We start from the raw sequence: 15,568 nt of genomic DNA on the forward strand, positions 1-15,568 counted from the left end.
CTCTTTGTCTTCTGGCAATTTGGATATTGTGTAGTGTACTTATAATAATTGTAACCATTCGATGCCTTACATCCACAACTGCTCCAAATCTCATTAAGAAACTAGAAACTTGACGGACATATGGTATTGAAAAAGTGGACCAAAGTGAACATTTTTATTATGCATTCAGTTCTATTAGGTGAAAAGTTCTGCAGGTACGCTAAAAATTGAGTGTTTAAACTGATACATTGTAACTCTACGTCTGTTGTTCTATAACTCAATAAGTGATTATAAACTCTGTGGATACTTTCTCACAGTATTTCTTAGCTTACCAAGAGTAATTTATTTTAATTTATGGAGTTGTGTTAATTTGAGTTTTATAACTATTGCACTATTGGTCAACTTTTTTTCCTTTTCAGTTCGCTGATGATCATGCGTAATTTATTTTAATTTGTGGAAATTTGTTAATTTGAGTTTTATAGATGGTGCAATGTTGGTTAAATCAACTGAATAAATTGACAGCTCTCTATTTTTCAGTTCATTGAGAACATTTGAGGATGTGAAGGCTTATCAGACTCTTTGCACTTCTTCTGTATCAGTTGTCTTCCTTGCGATGAAGATGATGGCTCATCACTCTTTCTTCTTTGTTATTCTTTTTAGATTGAATCGCACATAATAATATGCTAAATTGAACAATTCTTCAATATAGATACTCCTCAATCCACATCAGACAGTCCACTCAACTCAGATAATATTACCACTGCATCTGATGAGTTTATCATTGACCACTCTGCAGGTTCTCTTTCAGAACCACAACCTTCTAGTTCTCTATTGTCACCTCACAAGACTTACCTGACAACACTTTACAAAATCCTTCACCAACTCTAGAACCTAGGAGATGTGGGAGACAACACAAGCTTCCTACTCACTTGCAAGATTATGTTTATACATACCTCAATTAAAATTCACCCCTGCTTCTGTAGCTAATGATCAGTCAACTTCCTCCACTTCTCTTAATGCCTTGTTTTCTTTAAACAGTCATATCTCACCTGCATCTATAATCCACGATAGTCAATTACTTGTAATGAATGTTTGCAATAAATGTGAACCATCTTCATATGAGGAAGCTACACTTAATCCAGCATGGCAAGTAGCAATGACTCATGAGTATAAAGCCTTACATGCTAATCATACATGGGATGTTGTACCCCTGCCAAGTGATAAACAGGCCATTGGCTGCAGATGGCTCTATAAGATAAAACATAAAGCTGATGGGACAGTGGAAAGATTCAAAGCTAAGTTGGTAGTGAAGGGGTATACTCAACAAGCAGGCATAGACTACACCGAGACTTTCAGCCCTGTTGTAAATGTGACAACAGGGAGGGCTCTTATAGCAACAATAGTAAAGAAACAATGGCAAAATTTTCAGTTGGATGTAAATAATGCTTTCCTCCATGGGGATCTCCATGAGGAGATGTATATGCAGATTCCACCAGGGCTAGAAACTGATACTCCATGCCTAGTCTGCAAGTTGAACAAGTTACTGTATGGTCTTAAACAGGCAAGCAGGCAATGGTACTCTAAGCTGACCGAAGCTCTATGTTCAAGAGGATATGTGTACTCTCTGAATGACTATTCCCTTTTCTACAAGAAGACATAACACTCCACAATTTATATAGCTGTATATGTAGATGATGTCATTGCTACTAAAACAGATCTTTCAGAGATTGTTCAGCTCAAACATTTCTTGCATGATCAATTTAAGATTAAGGATCTGGGAAGACTATGTTATTTTCTTGGCCTGGAGGTTTTGTATACAACTAATGGTATGATTATTTCACAAAGAAAGTTTGCCCTGGATATGCTTAAGGAATATGACTGCCTCTCCTACAGTAGTCTTTCTACTCCTCTTGATCCCAATGAGAAGCTGAGGGCCAAAGAAGGAAAACCATTGTCAGATCCTACATATTATAGAAAACCTATAGGAAAGTTGAACTTCCTTACAAACACCAGATTAGACATAGCCTTCAGTGTACAATATCTCACTCAATTCATGCAGGATCCTAGAGAACCACATTTGAAGGCTACCTTTCACCTGCTTAGGTATTAGAAGAGTGATCCCACTCTAGGAATTTTTCTGCCCAATGACTCTGACTGTAGTCTAAAGGGTTACTATGACTCAGATTGGGCAACTTGCCCAGATTCTAGGAGATCAGTTACTAGATACATTGTCCTACTGGGGAACAATCTAATTTGTTGGAATTTCAAGAAACAAGAAACAATTTTCTTGTCATCTGCAGAAGCAGAATACAGGTCCTTGAGGAAAGTTGTAGGGGAACTGACTTGGTTGTGCAGACTCTTTGATGAACTTACTATCTCTTTATCCTAAGCCAGTCTTAGTAGTGACAGTCAATATGCTCTGCACATAGACAAAAATCGTGTTTTCCATGAAAGAACTAAACATATCGAAGTCGATTGCCATTTTGTGAGAGACAAACTTCATGAGGGCCTCATTTCTTTACATCACATTGCCAGTGGTGCTCAACTAGCAGATGTCCTTACCAAAGCCCTAACTGGTGTCAAACATTCTTCTTTTTTAAGCAAGTTGGGCATGAAACCTTCACCTCAATCTTGAGGGGAGTATTGAGCTGTATTTATGTTTTATGCTTCTATGTCTAGCTTTTACTATCTTAACGTTTATCTTTATCACTTACTATTAGTTTTACTGTTAGCTTAACTTAGCTGTCAATTAGTTAAATGTTAGTTTAGCTTGATCTTGTCTTGTACTCGTGTGTATATATACATTGTTACATAGCAATACCAATACACAATTCATTCTCTCATTTCTGAAATCAGACTTCTCCCTCTCTCTTTCACGCGAAGCTTCTAGAGCTCTCCAATGGAGCTCAATCGAGGAACAAATCACTTATTCATGGTGTAAGACAATGTTCTGTTTTTGAGCCTATCAATTTGATGGTTTAATTTGTTTCTTCCATTAGATTCTGTAACTATTAGTGGCAACTGTACTAAACTCTAAAGTTGTGTTGACAAAAATTTAAAAATTTATCAATACCGACTGATTATACCAATCCAATAAATATATAACATGTCTTCACAAGCATAATTATCAATAAATCATACTAGTTAATTAATACACATACATTAATTTATCGACTAACTCTAATAAATTATTATAGTTTTATGTAAACACCCTATATGGATATATTGCTCTAATAGAATGGCTCTCTTAGTTATATTGCACCTTGAACCGACTAAAAATGCATACATAGTCATTCTCAGGGATGTTATTTAGAGATGAGCCTGTATTTATTTTGTCCGAAAATTTTAAACGATTTTTTTTAACTTCAAGACAATTCAAGACATTTTTGTCCCGAAAAATTGAACTGAAAAATTAAAATTCAGAATGCACTGGATAATTCCTAAATAACAACCCTTTAAAGTGGCTACTTGGGGTCATTTCTATGATTAATATCTTGTCACAAACTACAGTGTGAAATTAAAAAATAACAAGATTTACAAGTGGTAATTGAAAAATAGCCACAGTTTCAAAAGTAATCGAAATTTAGCCACTTTTCATGTAAAGATAAATCTGAATGAAAACACTGTTCAAAATTCGAAAAATATTCCAGCATAATATACTGGAGTTCGAATTTTTTACATGTGAATTTTCAGCATAATATACTGCACTTCCTGTACAATATGCTGGAAATTCATACACATGTGCTTCAATCTCCAGTATATTATGCTGGAACTTTCCATGTGCTGGAGTTCCAGCATAATATGCTGGAAGTTCATATACATGTACACCAATCTTCAGTATATTATGCTGAAACTTTTCGTGTTGCAGTAAAATAGTGGCTATTTTTAAATAACTTTACAAACGCTGACTATTTTTCAATTACCAATTCAGACACTCGTGCTATTTGGCCCAAACTGCATTGCATGAATCTTCTGGCCCAAAAAGAAAAATGCAAAAGAAAATCGAAGCAAGTTTATTATTATGAGGTTGGTGGTTTCTGGTGAAGTTGTTTGCTTAATACTGCCATGCTCCAACTTTTTATACAAAAATCCAAACCTCTTCTACCTTTTGACTTCGAACTAATATTACAAATTTTAATCCCCACATTGGGCTACTAATACCAAATACTACCTTATACTATCTCTTAATACCGAGAAAAAACAAGAAGCAAGCCATCTTTCCCTCTATTAAATTAACAAGAATGTATATGAATAGGTATCAACTTGTATAAATGTCAACTACTGTAGCAGGTATTACTACCTATTATCATAAGAACTTGGGACTCCCGTGCACCATTATGAAGGTACTAATAGCCATAATTATTATTAGAGTTTTTGAAAAAGAAGATTAGTTTAAGTGTATAATATATATGTGAGAGGTTGGTTAGTCACTTAAGAAGATTAGCTTAAGTGATTACGGGTTCGGCTGAATCCAATAGCTTTAAGTCAGATTCTGTATTTATCTTGCAAAATTCATTGAATATAAACAAATTATTAGTTTATAACCCAATAACTTAAACGGATTAGTATCCCGAATCCATAAGCTTGAAATTCTGGCTCTGCCTCCGAGTATGATCATGACATTTGAATCTAACTAAATGAAAGAGACAGACTATAACATTTTCTTCTGTAATAAAAAAGATGGAAAATGACAAACTAACTCAAGTTAGCTAAAACAATGTGCCTATAAATTCTCTCTGATCCGTTTGGACTAGATGTGTGTGTAGCAACTCGAACAAAGAAAGAGAGACATCTTTCAATTCAAAGTTTCAAAAACAGGTGTAGTAATTAAAATGGCAAAATTTGGCTATTTGGGTAATTTTCTAGTGTTATGTATTCTACTAGGAATAGTTGGTTCTAGCCATGCTCAGTTACAGCTCAACTTCTATTCCAAGAGCTGTCCAAAAGCAGAGAAGATAATTCAAGATTATGTCCAAAAGCACATCCCAAATACTCCATCTCTTGCAGCTGCCTTACTCAGACTGCAGTTCCACGATTGTTTTGTCAGGGTAAGTTTTTCACATATATGCAAGCTCTATACTCAACAGTTACTTAACTGCCATTCTTGAAGGGCAGCCCGGTACACTAAGCTCTCGCTATGCATGGGATCTGTGAAAGGGCCGGACCACAAAGGTCTATTGTACACCGCCTTACCCTGCATCTCAGAGGAGGTCACATGACAGCAACTTTACCAGTTGCGCCAATACTCCCCTTTACTGCCATTCTTGAAGCAGTGTAATTATTTTTTTTAATCTTCCTTTGGAATTTTACAGGGTTGTGATGGATCTGTGCTTCTGAATTTCACTTCGAGCACGAAAAAAAAGACTGAAAAAGTGGCAATCCCTAATCAAACACTGAGAGGCTTCTCATTCATTGATGACGTGAAGAAAATAGTTGAAGCTGAATGCCCTGGCGTTGTCTCTTGTGCAGATATTGTTGCCTTAGTTTCTAGAGACTCCGTTGTGGTCACAGTAAGTACAAAACTTGAACCAGCTTGTTAATTGGTTCCAACTTGTCGGGCCATATTTGCTTATGTCGTATCTTGCTCAGACCAATAAATAGAACTGAAGTTATACTTCAAGTCTCCAATAAATATCCAAAGTAACTAGTTAGAGCAAGTATGAAAGGGCTAAACTAGATGAAATATGTTCTTAATCTCATTGTCTGATCCCTTTTTCTTCTCTGCATGATAGGGAGGCCCTTACTGGAATGTTCCAACTGGTAGAAGAGATGGAAGAATATCTAACGCGTCCGAGGCCTTGGCAAACATCCCTCCTCCAACTAGTAACTTTTCCAGTCTCCAGACATCTTTTGCAAGCAAGGGTCTTGACCTAAAAGACTTGGTCCTATTGTCTGGTAAGTTTAAATTAGTACATATATCTACTTCTCCCTATATTAAGATCTTCCATATATTTAATTAGTTTTTCTTAACAAGAATCATTATTACTATGAACTATTTGTTATTAGGTGCACATACTATTGGAGTTTCTCATTGCTCGTCATTTTCAACACGTTTATACAATTTTACCGGAGTTTTGGGCAAACAAGATCCATCTCTAGACAGCGAATATGCAGCTTATCTTAAGGCGAAGAAATGCAAATCAATCAATGACAATACCACGATCGTTGAAATGGATCCTGGAAGTTCAAGAACCTTTGATCTTAGCTACTTTAAGCTTTTGCTAAAGAGAAAAGGGTTATTCCAATCTGATGCAGCCTTGACAACAAGTGCGACAACAAAGTCATACATCAACCAGCTAGTACAAGGATCACTCAAACAGTTCAACGCTGAATTTGCCAAGGCCATGGAGAAAATGGGCAGTATTGAAGTCAAGACTGGCTCTGCTGGTGAGATTAGGAAGCAATGTGCATTTGTGAATAATTAAGAGCAGTCTTTGTCTTTGTTCCCATTTTCCAATATTATTGTGTGTAACCTTTGTGAGATTAGGAAGCATTGTGTGTATCATGTTTTCTGTTGTACTTATTCCACTTTATTCTTGTATTTTGATGGTTTTCTTGAGATAAAAATAAACTCTTCAATTCATTCAAGGGCATATAACAGAGTAGCAGTACATTCACTAATAGATAAACTATCTGCAAATCATTCAACTGCATAATAACAGAATAGCAGTACATTCAGTAATAATAGATAAACGGAGCAAGTTCAAGAAAACACCTATACTACAATTATACATTCCTTCACATTGTCGGAATAGAACCTAAATTTACTACTCCTTTCGTGATGCAATTAACATAGAATTTTTTTTCTGCTGATGAGCTTCACGCCAACGTTTGTGCAGCTTCTCTTTGGCCTCTATCAATTCCTCCTTTTTGGACTTCAACTTTGACAAAATTTGGGGCAAAACACGTTTCGGATCTTCCTTCAGTCTTTTTATAATAAAGAAACTTTGTTCTTTGTATTCTCCCCTAATGCAGCTGAGACTCGCATCACGGAAATATTTGTCAAAATTGTTAATGATCTGATGTTGTTGCGTTGAGTCCCTCAAGTTTTCCATTAAAGCCTTTGCAGATTGTAAGGTTGTTCTCACATGGAACAAGTGAATGTCAATTTCAAACATCTCATCTTCCATTTGCATGTAAATAAGTTTTTCCTCTGCAGTTTTCTGCCTTTTCGCTTTGATTTCTTCACTACTACTACTACTTGGTGAAGATAAATTCTCTTCCTCCTTTTTCTTCTTAATTTTCAAAACTGACTCAAACTCATCAACCAAATCTTGATTTTCATCACCAAAGATTTCCGCAATTGTATCATAAAATTCGTTATTGGAAAGCGTACCCTTTCTGAGTGACTTGACAGTTTCCAAATATGCCCTAATAACACCTCTATTATCATCAAATCGTCTCTCCAATTTGTTCATAAAATCAATGCACGTGTGTAACTTCTTCATGTCAGCAGCAACAAGATTCCTCTTTCGGGATTGCCGAGGTTTCACTGAAGGTAACGTTTCTTGCAATTCTAGAGGCAAGAACGTACGATAACCAGTTAGCAAATCTTCATGTGATTGAAACAGAGTTTCCAACTCCGACACGAGAGAAGAAACATCCAATTTTTTAGTTGCATAACCACTCATGACTCGGAGGTAGCGACCATAAATATTTGGGTGAGATTTCACACGTTGAATGAATGATTTGGCGGCGGCTTCAACACCTGGAAAAACCATTGTTTGTTCTTTGGTTAATATGATGTTTTACGTTTGATTTCAGTGAATGAATGGTTGCTATTTATAAATATGGAAGTCTAATTTGACTGTGAATGGGAAAACTGATATTTCTAGTCCTAATGGAACTAGGATTAAAAATAGTAATCCTACTTTAAGTTGGAAAGTTGATATTTCTAATCCTAATTCTATTTCACGTGGGAAGGATTTGCAAATGTTTCTGGATGTCCTTCTCAAACTTCTGAGACGGCGAATGTAAATAATTAACGTCAAGATCTATAAGGCTATTAATTTTTATTTGAAATTATTCTTTTGTCCATTCGCTTAATTTTAGTTTTGACTTGTCTTAGAGCCCGTTTGGCAAGGAAATTTTTTTCACTTTTTTCTGAAAATGTCACTTTTTTTCGAAATCAGTTTTTGTCCATAAAATTTTTAATTTTCACTTAAAGATGAATTTTAGAATTTTTCGAAAATTCGAAAAACTCCAAAAAGTTGTTTTTTCAAAAATTTCACTCAGATCACTCAAAAAAATTCAAAAATAACATAATATTATATTCATGTCCAAACCCAACTCTAATTTCAAATATCATTTTCACTTGAATTTTTTTTTTTTACTTTTTTCGAAATTTTACAATTCTTATGTCCAAACGCCCACTTAATATATATATATATATATATATATATATATATATATATATATATATATATATATATATATATATATATATATTCAACCAAATATTGGCTGGTTTAGTGTTTTGATGATCCCTACCTTATTGACGGCAACTTCTATATCTATTATTGCCTTTATTGTTTCTCCTCCCGTAAACATTGATGGTATGCATGAACCTATTTTTACGGAAACAATATTATTTCCGATGTCATTATTCCTATTTCTGTAGTTATAGGCTTATATTTTGGAATTTTTACACAAATAACCGGCTATATTAATTGTTTACTTTTTCTAAACATATATATAAATTATATATTGATTATACACAATTAACATAAATTATGTATATATTATCCATTCACCGGCTATTTTAATTTAAGTGGTAGCGTGAGTGGCTATTTGGGTTAATTTTTCTTATATTTTTATCCAATCCCCAGTCGAGGAAGCGACACATCCTTTGATGAATGGTTATACAAAGGAGGAATGCTTTTAAATGGCATAACTTGATATAATGCACCTACAAAAAAATGTAAAAAATAAAGTAGGTATATTTTAAATGTTACTGTTGCTAATTTGATCTATTATTTCTTAACATGAAAAATGCAAATTATTTTTTTATAATGGAGTTTGACATTGTTATACAACAAATTAGAATCCTCTCACATTAGTATTTCTCTTTGTTTTAAAAATGAAGTACCAAAAACTAACCGAAACAGAAGAGAAGGAAAAGATAATTGAAACAGTTTGAAAAAGCTTAATTTTGTGTTATATATAGTACAAATTTATTTGATCTTGGCTGAACAGAAACATTGACGCCCATTTTCTTAAGCTTTTAAATTATATGCACTAACGATGCAATAAAGTTCCTACACTATCAATGCAATTTAACATGGTGTAAAGTTACTTACCTTTATTAAAGATTACCAAACAATACCCAGTGGAATCCCACAAGTGACGTCTAAAAAGGGTAATCTGTATACGGACCTTACTTCTACCTTATGTTAGACTTTTTAAGCTTGAGTTAGCTTAAAGAGGATGAATGGGAAATGGAGGGAAAATGAAATATTTGAGTTTCCTTACTTGGTAAAGGGACATTGTCCCATATTGGAGGAAGAAAAAACTTTTGATGGATATATATACAATTGCTCTTCTTCTAGTTCTTAAAGAGTTAAGAAGAAGGCAAGCCTCGCGCCGTCGTCGGCTTCGTATTTGGTCAAAGATTGATTGATTAATCTTTTTGGACAAAATTCCTTTATTTAACAAAAATTCAATCCGGAATAACCCATGACCCGCGACGCGACTCGGTCCGGTCCATTTTCTTTCCCGAATTATTTTAAATCTATTTTCCCGCAATATTTCAAACAGAAACATTCCCAACAGCCATGATTGTTTCTGAAAGGTGGCAAACCTGTTCAGAAACAATGCTAGAAAGTCTATAAATATGCTTTGAATCTCAGAATCTTTTCTTATGAAATTTTCTGATCTTCTTCTTTTTCTGCACAAAATTTCCAGTGTGTTTTACAACCTTCGAGTGGTTCGCTGTTCATCGGCGTTTTTGGTACCAACGCTCCGGTGAGTTAAATCATGCTATCCTAGGAGGATAATATTCCAGAACCTCGGGTACTTGTGGCGAATAATTTCCTTAAGGACACACTGTGCATTAAGTGGCTCGATTTATTCCGAAATTATTTTCAGATATTATTTTGACATGCTGTTTTTACTAACTTTCTGTTTCTGTTTCAGAAAGTTTACTGGTTTTTATTATTTATTACAGAACACCTTAGAGAGATAAAGAGGCTATTTCGAAAAGACCCTCGGCTCAAAACTAGTGAAAAAGAAGCAATAAACAGATAATAGCAACAATAAAGTAATATGACACGGAAACAAACGGTCCAGTGTGCATAAACAATGATCTGGGAATGCTAAAGTACAAGATTACTACCTTGCTGTTTGTATAAACACAATATGCATATATATATTTCAAGAGCTTTAAAAAGATAAACAAGAAACTTCTAAGATGACATGAAAAGAAAGTCTTTACAGGATAAAAGCTCACACAAAGAAGAACTTGACAAAAGGCTACATATATACCCTTGCAACTTCATTTACATAGAAAAGCTAATACTGCAGGATACATAGAAAATACTAGCTGTTGACAGGCCATATTATATAAGATTACACAGGGAGAAATAAGAAAACAAAACGTTTTAGAGCAGAAATCGTCAAGCGATTTGCTTACTCCGACAACAAACTAACAGTTTATTCCCTCTGCTACATTCTTCCAGCTATAATTACAAATCCTTTGATGAATGTATCTCATGCATACCTGCAATAAATTGCGTTGGCATTAGTTTGATTACTTGGCACCCAATATTTTACAGAGCTCCTTTACTAAAGGCTTCTCTTTAATGTCTTCTCCCTTCTCTAAACGCCATTTCTTTGACTTCTCTTCAGCCTGTAAATGAAGGTTAAAACCCGTTAGATAGAAACAGAAGCAAATATCGTACAATAGTTCAATGTTTATGCTCAACTTGCTTCATTTGACTTACCCAAATCCTTAAAGGACTCAGCTGCTCTTTGAATATTTCCAATCTTGGCTGAACAATGTCCTTCCCTTTTGTCCGAATATCATCAGACTGTCCACCATCACAATTATCCACATATTACATAACAGACAGGCATATAATGGATCAACTAAGCAACACAATTCGATCTAACTAAAAGCAATATCACCAGAACTGTCTAAATTAAAAATCAAACAGACCAATTCCTCAACTGACTAGAGCAGAAATGTGGTCATCAAAGTTTCTCTACCTCAGACAGGTTACCATTTGGTTTTTATGTTCAAAGATAGCTGCAAAATCTAGTCTGATGAGATCAAAAGTCACCAGGCACCAGAATTGCAAAACAAACGTCTTCAAATAAATATTTTCATATTTGCACATGTGACATCATAATCACGAAATGAGAGGATCAAAGCCGTTTAAAACAGTCAGCTTTAGCCTAAGAGATCTGTCAGAAAGTGAATCCTTAGAAAAGAAAAGCAGTGGATTGATGGTTACTCCCATATGTAACCAATTTACCACATTGCGCTATGCCAGAATGTTCAGCAGAAACAAACTTTGTAATACAGATTCACACTTCAATGAGAATGTCCATAAGGAAGTCAAAAGAGAAAGAAAGATTTGCTTACATTGTGCAACTCTAGCTTGGACGCTGCCAAGCTAAACGTCAAGGCGGAACCACCAAAGACAAGGGCAGTGGCAACAGCAAATGCCTTTGCAACTACATTGAAGAAAATTTTAAACAATAAGGATCCAAAAAGAATAACACCTAAACAGATCATGTTTGAGTGGTTCTCTAGCTATACCTTGTTGTATGTAAATGGATGTAAATTTGCTCTGTTTGGGAATGCTTCTAGATGATGAATTTTAAAACGCAGTTGGTATGCTTTAAAATGACTATCCCTCAGCTTATAGAACATAAAGCTTATTGTGTGTGGCGTACTGCTTCGGAAAATGTTTTTGAAGAGCTTTTGTTTAAATTTGGGAAAACATTGTGTGGTTTGTTTTTAAAATTCTGTAAAACATTTCATTCGGTAAATATCCGGAAACATCTTCATTTGATTTACTGAAAACTCAAAATCTTCTTTCTAATCCAAAAGCAACTATTTTTTGGTTTTTGGAAAAACTTTTCTGACCAAATGGACTCTTTAGCTTTGTTAGATCAAACATGTAAAGATTTTGTCTTACTTTGAGACATTCCCATAGCTGCAGCTTTGAGTTTTTCAGGATTAAGAGGTGTGTATCTATCACGCCGCAAATCATTTGCCGTTGAGGCTTGTACAGAGTTTTCTGCATTTGGCAGCTGCCACCTGGAGAAGATACAAACAAATTGATTGTCAAAAGAAGATACAGGATCAAGAAGATGAAAAGGTTTACTTATGTAATATCCACACTAACCGTTTAAAGCTGAAGCAGTTAAAAGCACATTTTCATATTAGTTACAAATATGTTATATAAACCCAACTTGTTTGGGACTGAGGCATTTGTTGTTATTGTTGCACCACAATGTTATACAACAGAAAATCTAAGGGGTCATGGAGAGCTGAACATACATAAGCACTGTTACTGAGATATCAGCTATAAAATACAATTCCCTCACTGTAGAAATGTTGAGAAGATTTTGGAAAACTTTCTTCATGAAAAAGAGAAGACTGGTTGATATCGAATATGACAGGTTCACACAACAAATATAACAGCAATACTAGCTCTTGTATAACAGAATAGCCAAGCAGATCAATAATCTACAAAACAACGAAGACTAAGTGAACATTTCATTACTACAATAACAATAACAACAACAACTATGCCTCAGTACCAAACAAGTTGGGGTCGGCGAGAACATTTCATAACCGAAATGGACAAATTTTTTTAGAAAAAAGTAAAAAGAGATTGCTCTTGTGACTCAGATGAACCTTTATCATGGAGCAGAGGAATTTCATAGAAATCTATACAGCACTCTCCAAAAATAAAAAGTACAAATATAGGAGCAGTAAAATCAGCAAAAGCTTTGCTTCCACACTTGGCCAGCCATGAAAGTTAAGCAAATTTATAAGTTTGAAATGTCCAACTTATACATCTACCAACCGATTACCTCCTGTTACTCCAACATTTTGAATTATTCAACGTCTCAAAAAACACTTCACTCGCCTGAATTAGATCTATGAGAAAACCCCACATGAAAACCTTCCCATTGAAACACTTCACCCAGCTAAAATCAGTACCATATCGACACTTCATTATCCAAACCACTTTACATTCTCTTAACATATTTCCAGTACCCAAATCCAAACTCATTTCACAAAATACAGTAAATTCCAAGACAATCAACCTATTCTAAAACCTGCCCATATTACAGTTCCCCGTTCTTTTCCTGCAGCCAGACATCATTGAAATTCCCGAATAGGCTAACTAAATTTTCTTGTCTCAAGTGTATCAAAACTAAGAGGGTGTTTGGGTAAGCTTATAACCTGGTCAAACTGGCTTATAAACATTTTTTGGCTTATCTACCTGTTTGGTAAACACCCAAAGTGATTATAAGTCAAGTCCTTAATAATATTTTTTAATTCACAAAATACTTTTCCCAAAATAATTTTCCTTTCTCTTCGTTCCATGTTCGCTGTTCATGCTTTTCTTTACAAAGAAAGTTTTTAATTTATAATCTTTTATAAACAATTTAAGGGTATTTTAGTCATTTTAATAAAAGAACGGCTTATTATAACTTTTCTACCAAACACATCAACTGCTTATTATCAGTTTCGGCACCTCTATCCAAGCACGTAAATGCTTAATTAAAAAATCAGTTTCAGCACTTAAAAATGCTTTTCAGCACTTCAATTTTATCAGCTAGTTACAATAAGCTAATCCAAACGGGCTCTAAATCCCAACAATCAACCCATTCTAATAATTGTCCATATTACAGTTCCCCCTTCGTTTTTTTCCTGCAGTCCGACATCATTGAAATTCCCCAATAGGCTAACTAAAATTTTTTGTCTCTGGTGTATCAAAACTAAACCCCAACATCAAGAATTTCAATTTCTAAACAAATTTGCTAAAAGAAGAAAATGTAACTATGTAAGTAAGGGATAAACAAACACAATATCTCATCATTATTATCACTCCAAAGCTATCCAAAGAATATAAACAGCTTAAAAAGGAAAAGAAATAAAATTCAGTATCATTTCAGTATTCTCAAAAATTAAAACTGTTCTAAACCCAAATTAAAACTGTTCTTCCAGTCACAAATTAGCAAAAACAAGAAAAGAAGATCAGAAAAGGAGAAAAAGGAAGAACCTTTTAGGGCCAAAGGTAACTTGAGGAAGAGAAACATAAGCTCTGAGAGGATTAAGAGCATCAGGTGATACAGAAGTAGTCTTATTTGGATCAGTGGGGAGAGCCCATTTTGAAGCACCAGAGAGTGACGAATCTGCTGACGTATGACATTGGAAAATCTTGGAAGGTAAAGAATGTCTGAGAATTTCAGGAAGAACATCAGGAGAAGCTGCTAATTCTTGATTTTTCGCAGCAGCTATAGAATTGGAAGGTTTGATCTTTTGGGCAAGACGGGTAACGGCGTGTTTGGATTCTTCAAAGAAAAAAGCTCCCTCTTTTCCTGCTAATCTTCCTGCTAGGAAACTCATTTCTCAGCTGTTTGTGGAATTGGGTTTTGTTATGGATTTTGATTTCGTTAATTGGTACGGGAAATTTGAATCTATGACGGTTATATATATATATACTGTTTCTCCCTCGGACTTGCCCCCTTTCCCTTCTTTTCTATTTTATTTTAATCACAAGGAAAGATAGTATTGAAATCTTTGAATTTGTTGCAAGGGTTCATTTTCGAAGGAGTCTTTGTAACAACGATGAGACTAATAGGTTACGGTTCGAGCTATAGAAATGTTTATTAAGTTCATATATTATTTTGCATCATACTTTATAGAATACGATTTTTTTTCGAATCTTACATGAATATATAATATTTTATGCATCGGAATATCTTTTTTAGTTTTTTCTTGAAAAAAAATAAAAAATAATGCTAGCTCTAATAATTTTATACCAAATTGAATATTCATTTTGTTTTAAAATCATTTCCATTTTCTTAAAGATCAAGATTTTAAAAGATTATATATTAAAGGTAAATTTGATCAACTTTCAGAAGGAATTGGATTAACTTAATTTTTTAAATCAAATTTGGACTATATATATATGTTCACGATATTCCTTTTCTTTTCTTATTATTCTACAAAGTTAAAAATATAAAATGCAACTTGACCGTCTCTAGCAAAGATGTGGCACACTCTGAGCCGATTATCTCATATTGCTTTATGTCTATTCGACATATATAACAACACCAATAATAACAAAAATCCAATATAATTTTACTAATATGGCCCGAGAGAATAGACGGTACTCAGATCTTGCCCTTACCTTAAAAAAGTGAAGGGATTATTTTCGATAGACCCTCAACTTAAAATTTGTGTCTATTCGAGATTTTTAAAATTGATTCTATATTATGCATAACTTGATTATTCTGGAAAAAACAAAAATTACGACAAACAATAAAGAAAATGCTACGTCAAATCACCATAGTGTTACAATATATTATCTACTTTTACTTTTGTTTCCCTCACTTTCTC

At 34.3% G+C, this 15,568-nt stretch overlaps 2 protein-coding genes across 2 annotated transcripts; one reads left to right on the forward strand and one right to left on the reverse strand.

Annotated features, from left to right (window-relative positions):
* Positions 1–4,724: 4,724 nt before the first annotated feature.
* Positions 4,725–6,562, forward strand: LOC107765489 (peroxidase 3-like). Its single transcript, XM_016584145.2, has 4 exons — positions 4,725–5,027; positions 5,292–5,489; positions 5,712–5,874; positions 5,986–6,562. Exons 1-4 carry the CDS (start codon positions 4,812–4,814, stop codon positions 6,402–6,404), a joined length of 996 nt encoding a protein of 331 aa, XP_016439631.1. The 5' UTR covers positions 4,725–4,811; the 3' UTR covers positions 6,405–6,562.
* Positions 6,563–10,437: 3,875 nt separating this feature from the next.
* Positions 10,438–14,718, reverse strand: LOC107765487 (uncharacterized). The gene is made up of 5 exons (XM_016584144.2): positions 14,226–14,718; positions 12,123–12,244; positions 11,564–11,655; positions 10,920–11,006; positions 10,438–10,825 (listed from the first exon to the last, which is right to left on the reverse strand). Exons 1-5 carry the CDS (start codon positions 14,570–14,572, stop codon positions 10,727–10,729), a joined length of 747 nt encoding a protein of 248 aa, XP_016439630.1. The 5' UTR covers positions 14,573–14,718; the 3' UTR covers positions 10,438–10,726.
* Between the last annotated feature and the right edge of the window lie 850 nt (positions 14,719–15,568).

This window comes from Nicotiana tabacum, chromosome 10 (genome assembly GCF_000715075.1).
Source record: "Nicotiana tabacum cultivar K326 chromosome 10, ASM71507v2, whole genome shotgun sequence".
NCBI lineage: Eukaryota > Viridiplantae > Streptophyta > Magnoliopsida > Solanales > Solanaceae > Nicotiana > Nicotiana tabacum.

What these genes read in the sequence shown, in the direction of transcription:
- LOC107765487 (XM_016584144.2), bottom strand. Translation starts at nt 14,572, where the DNA reads ATGAGTTTCCTAGCAGGAAGATTAGCAGGAAAAGAGGGAGCTTTTTTC. An exon ending in CCAAGCTAGAGTTGCACAAT is followed by an intron (nt 11,007 to 11,563) that starts GTAAGCAAATCT and finishes GATGGTGGACAG; the next exon opens with TCTGATGATATTCGGACAAA. An exon ending in TGAGTCCTTTAAGGATTTGG is followed by an intron (nt 10,826 to 10,919) that starts GTAAGTCAAATG and finishes CTTCATTTACAG; the next exon opens with GCTGAAGAGAAGTCAAAGAA.
- LOC107765489 (XM_016584145.2), top strand. Translation starts at nt 4,812, where the DNA reads ATGGCAAAATTTGGCTATTTGGGTAATTTTCTAGTGTTATGTATTCTA. An exon ending in TCCACGATTGTTTTGTCAGG is followed by an intron (nt 5,028 to 5,291) that starts GTAAGTTTTTCA and finishes GGAATTTTACAG; the next exon opens with GGTTGTGATGGATCTGTGCT. An exon ending in AGACTTGGTCCTATTGTCTG is followed by an intron (nt 5,875 to 5,985) that starts GTAAGTTTAAAT and finishes ATTTGTTATTAG; the next exon opens with GTGCACATACTATTGGAGTT.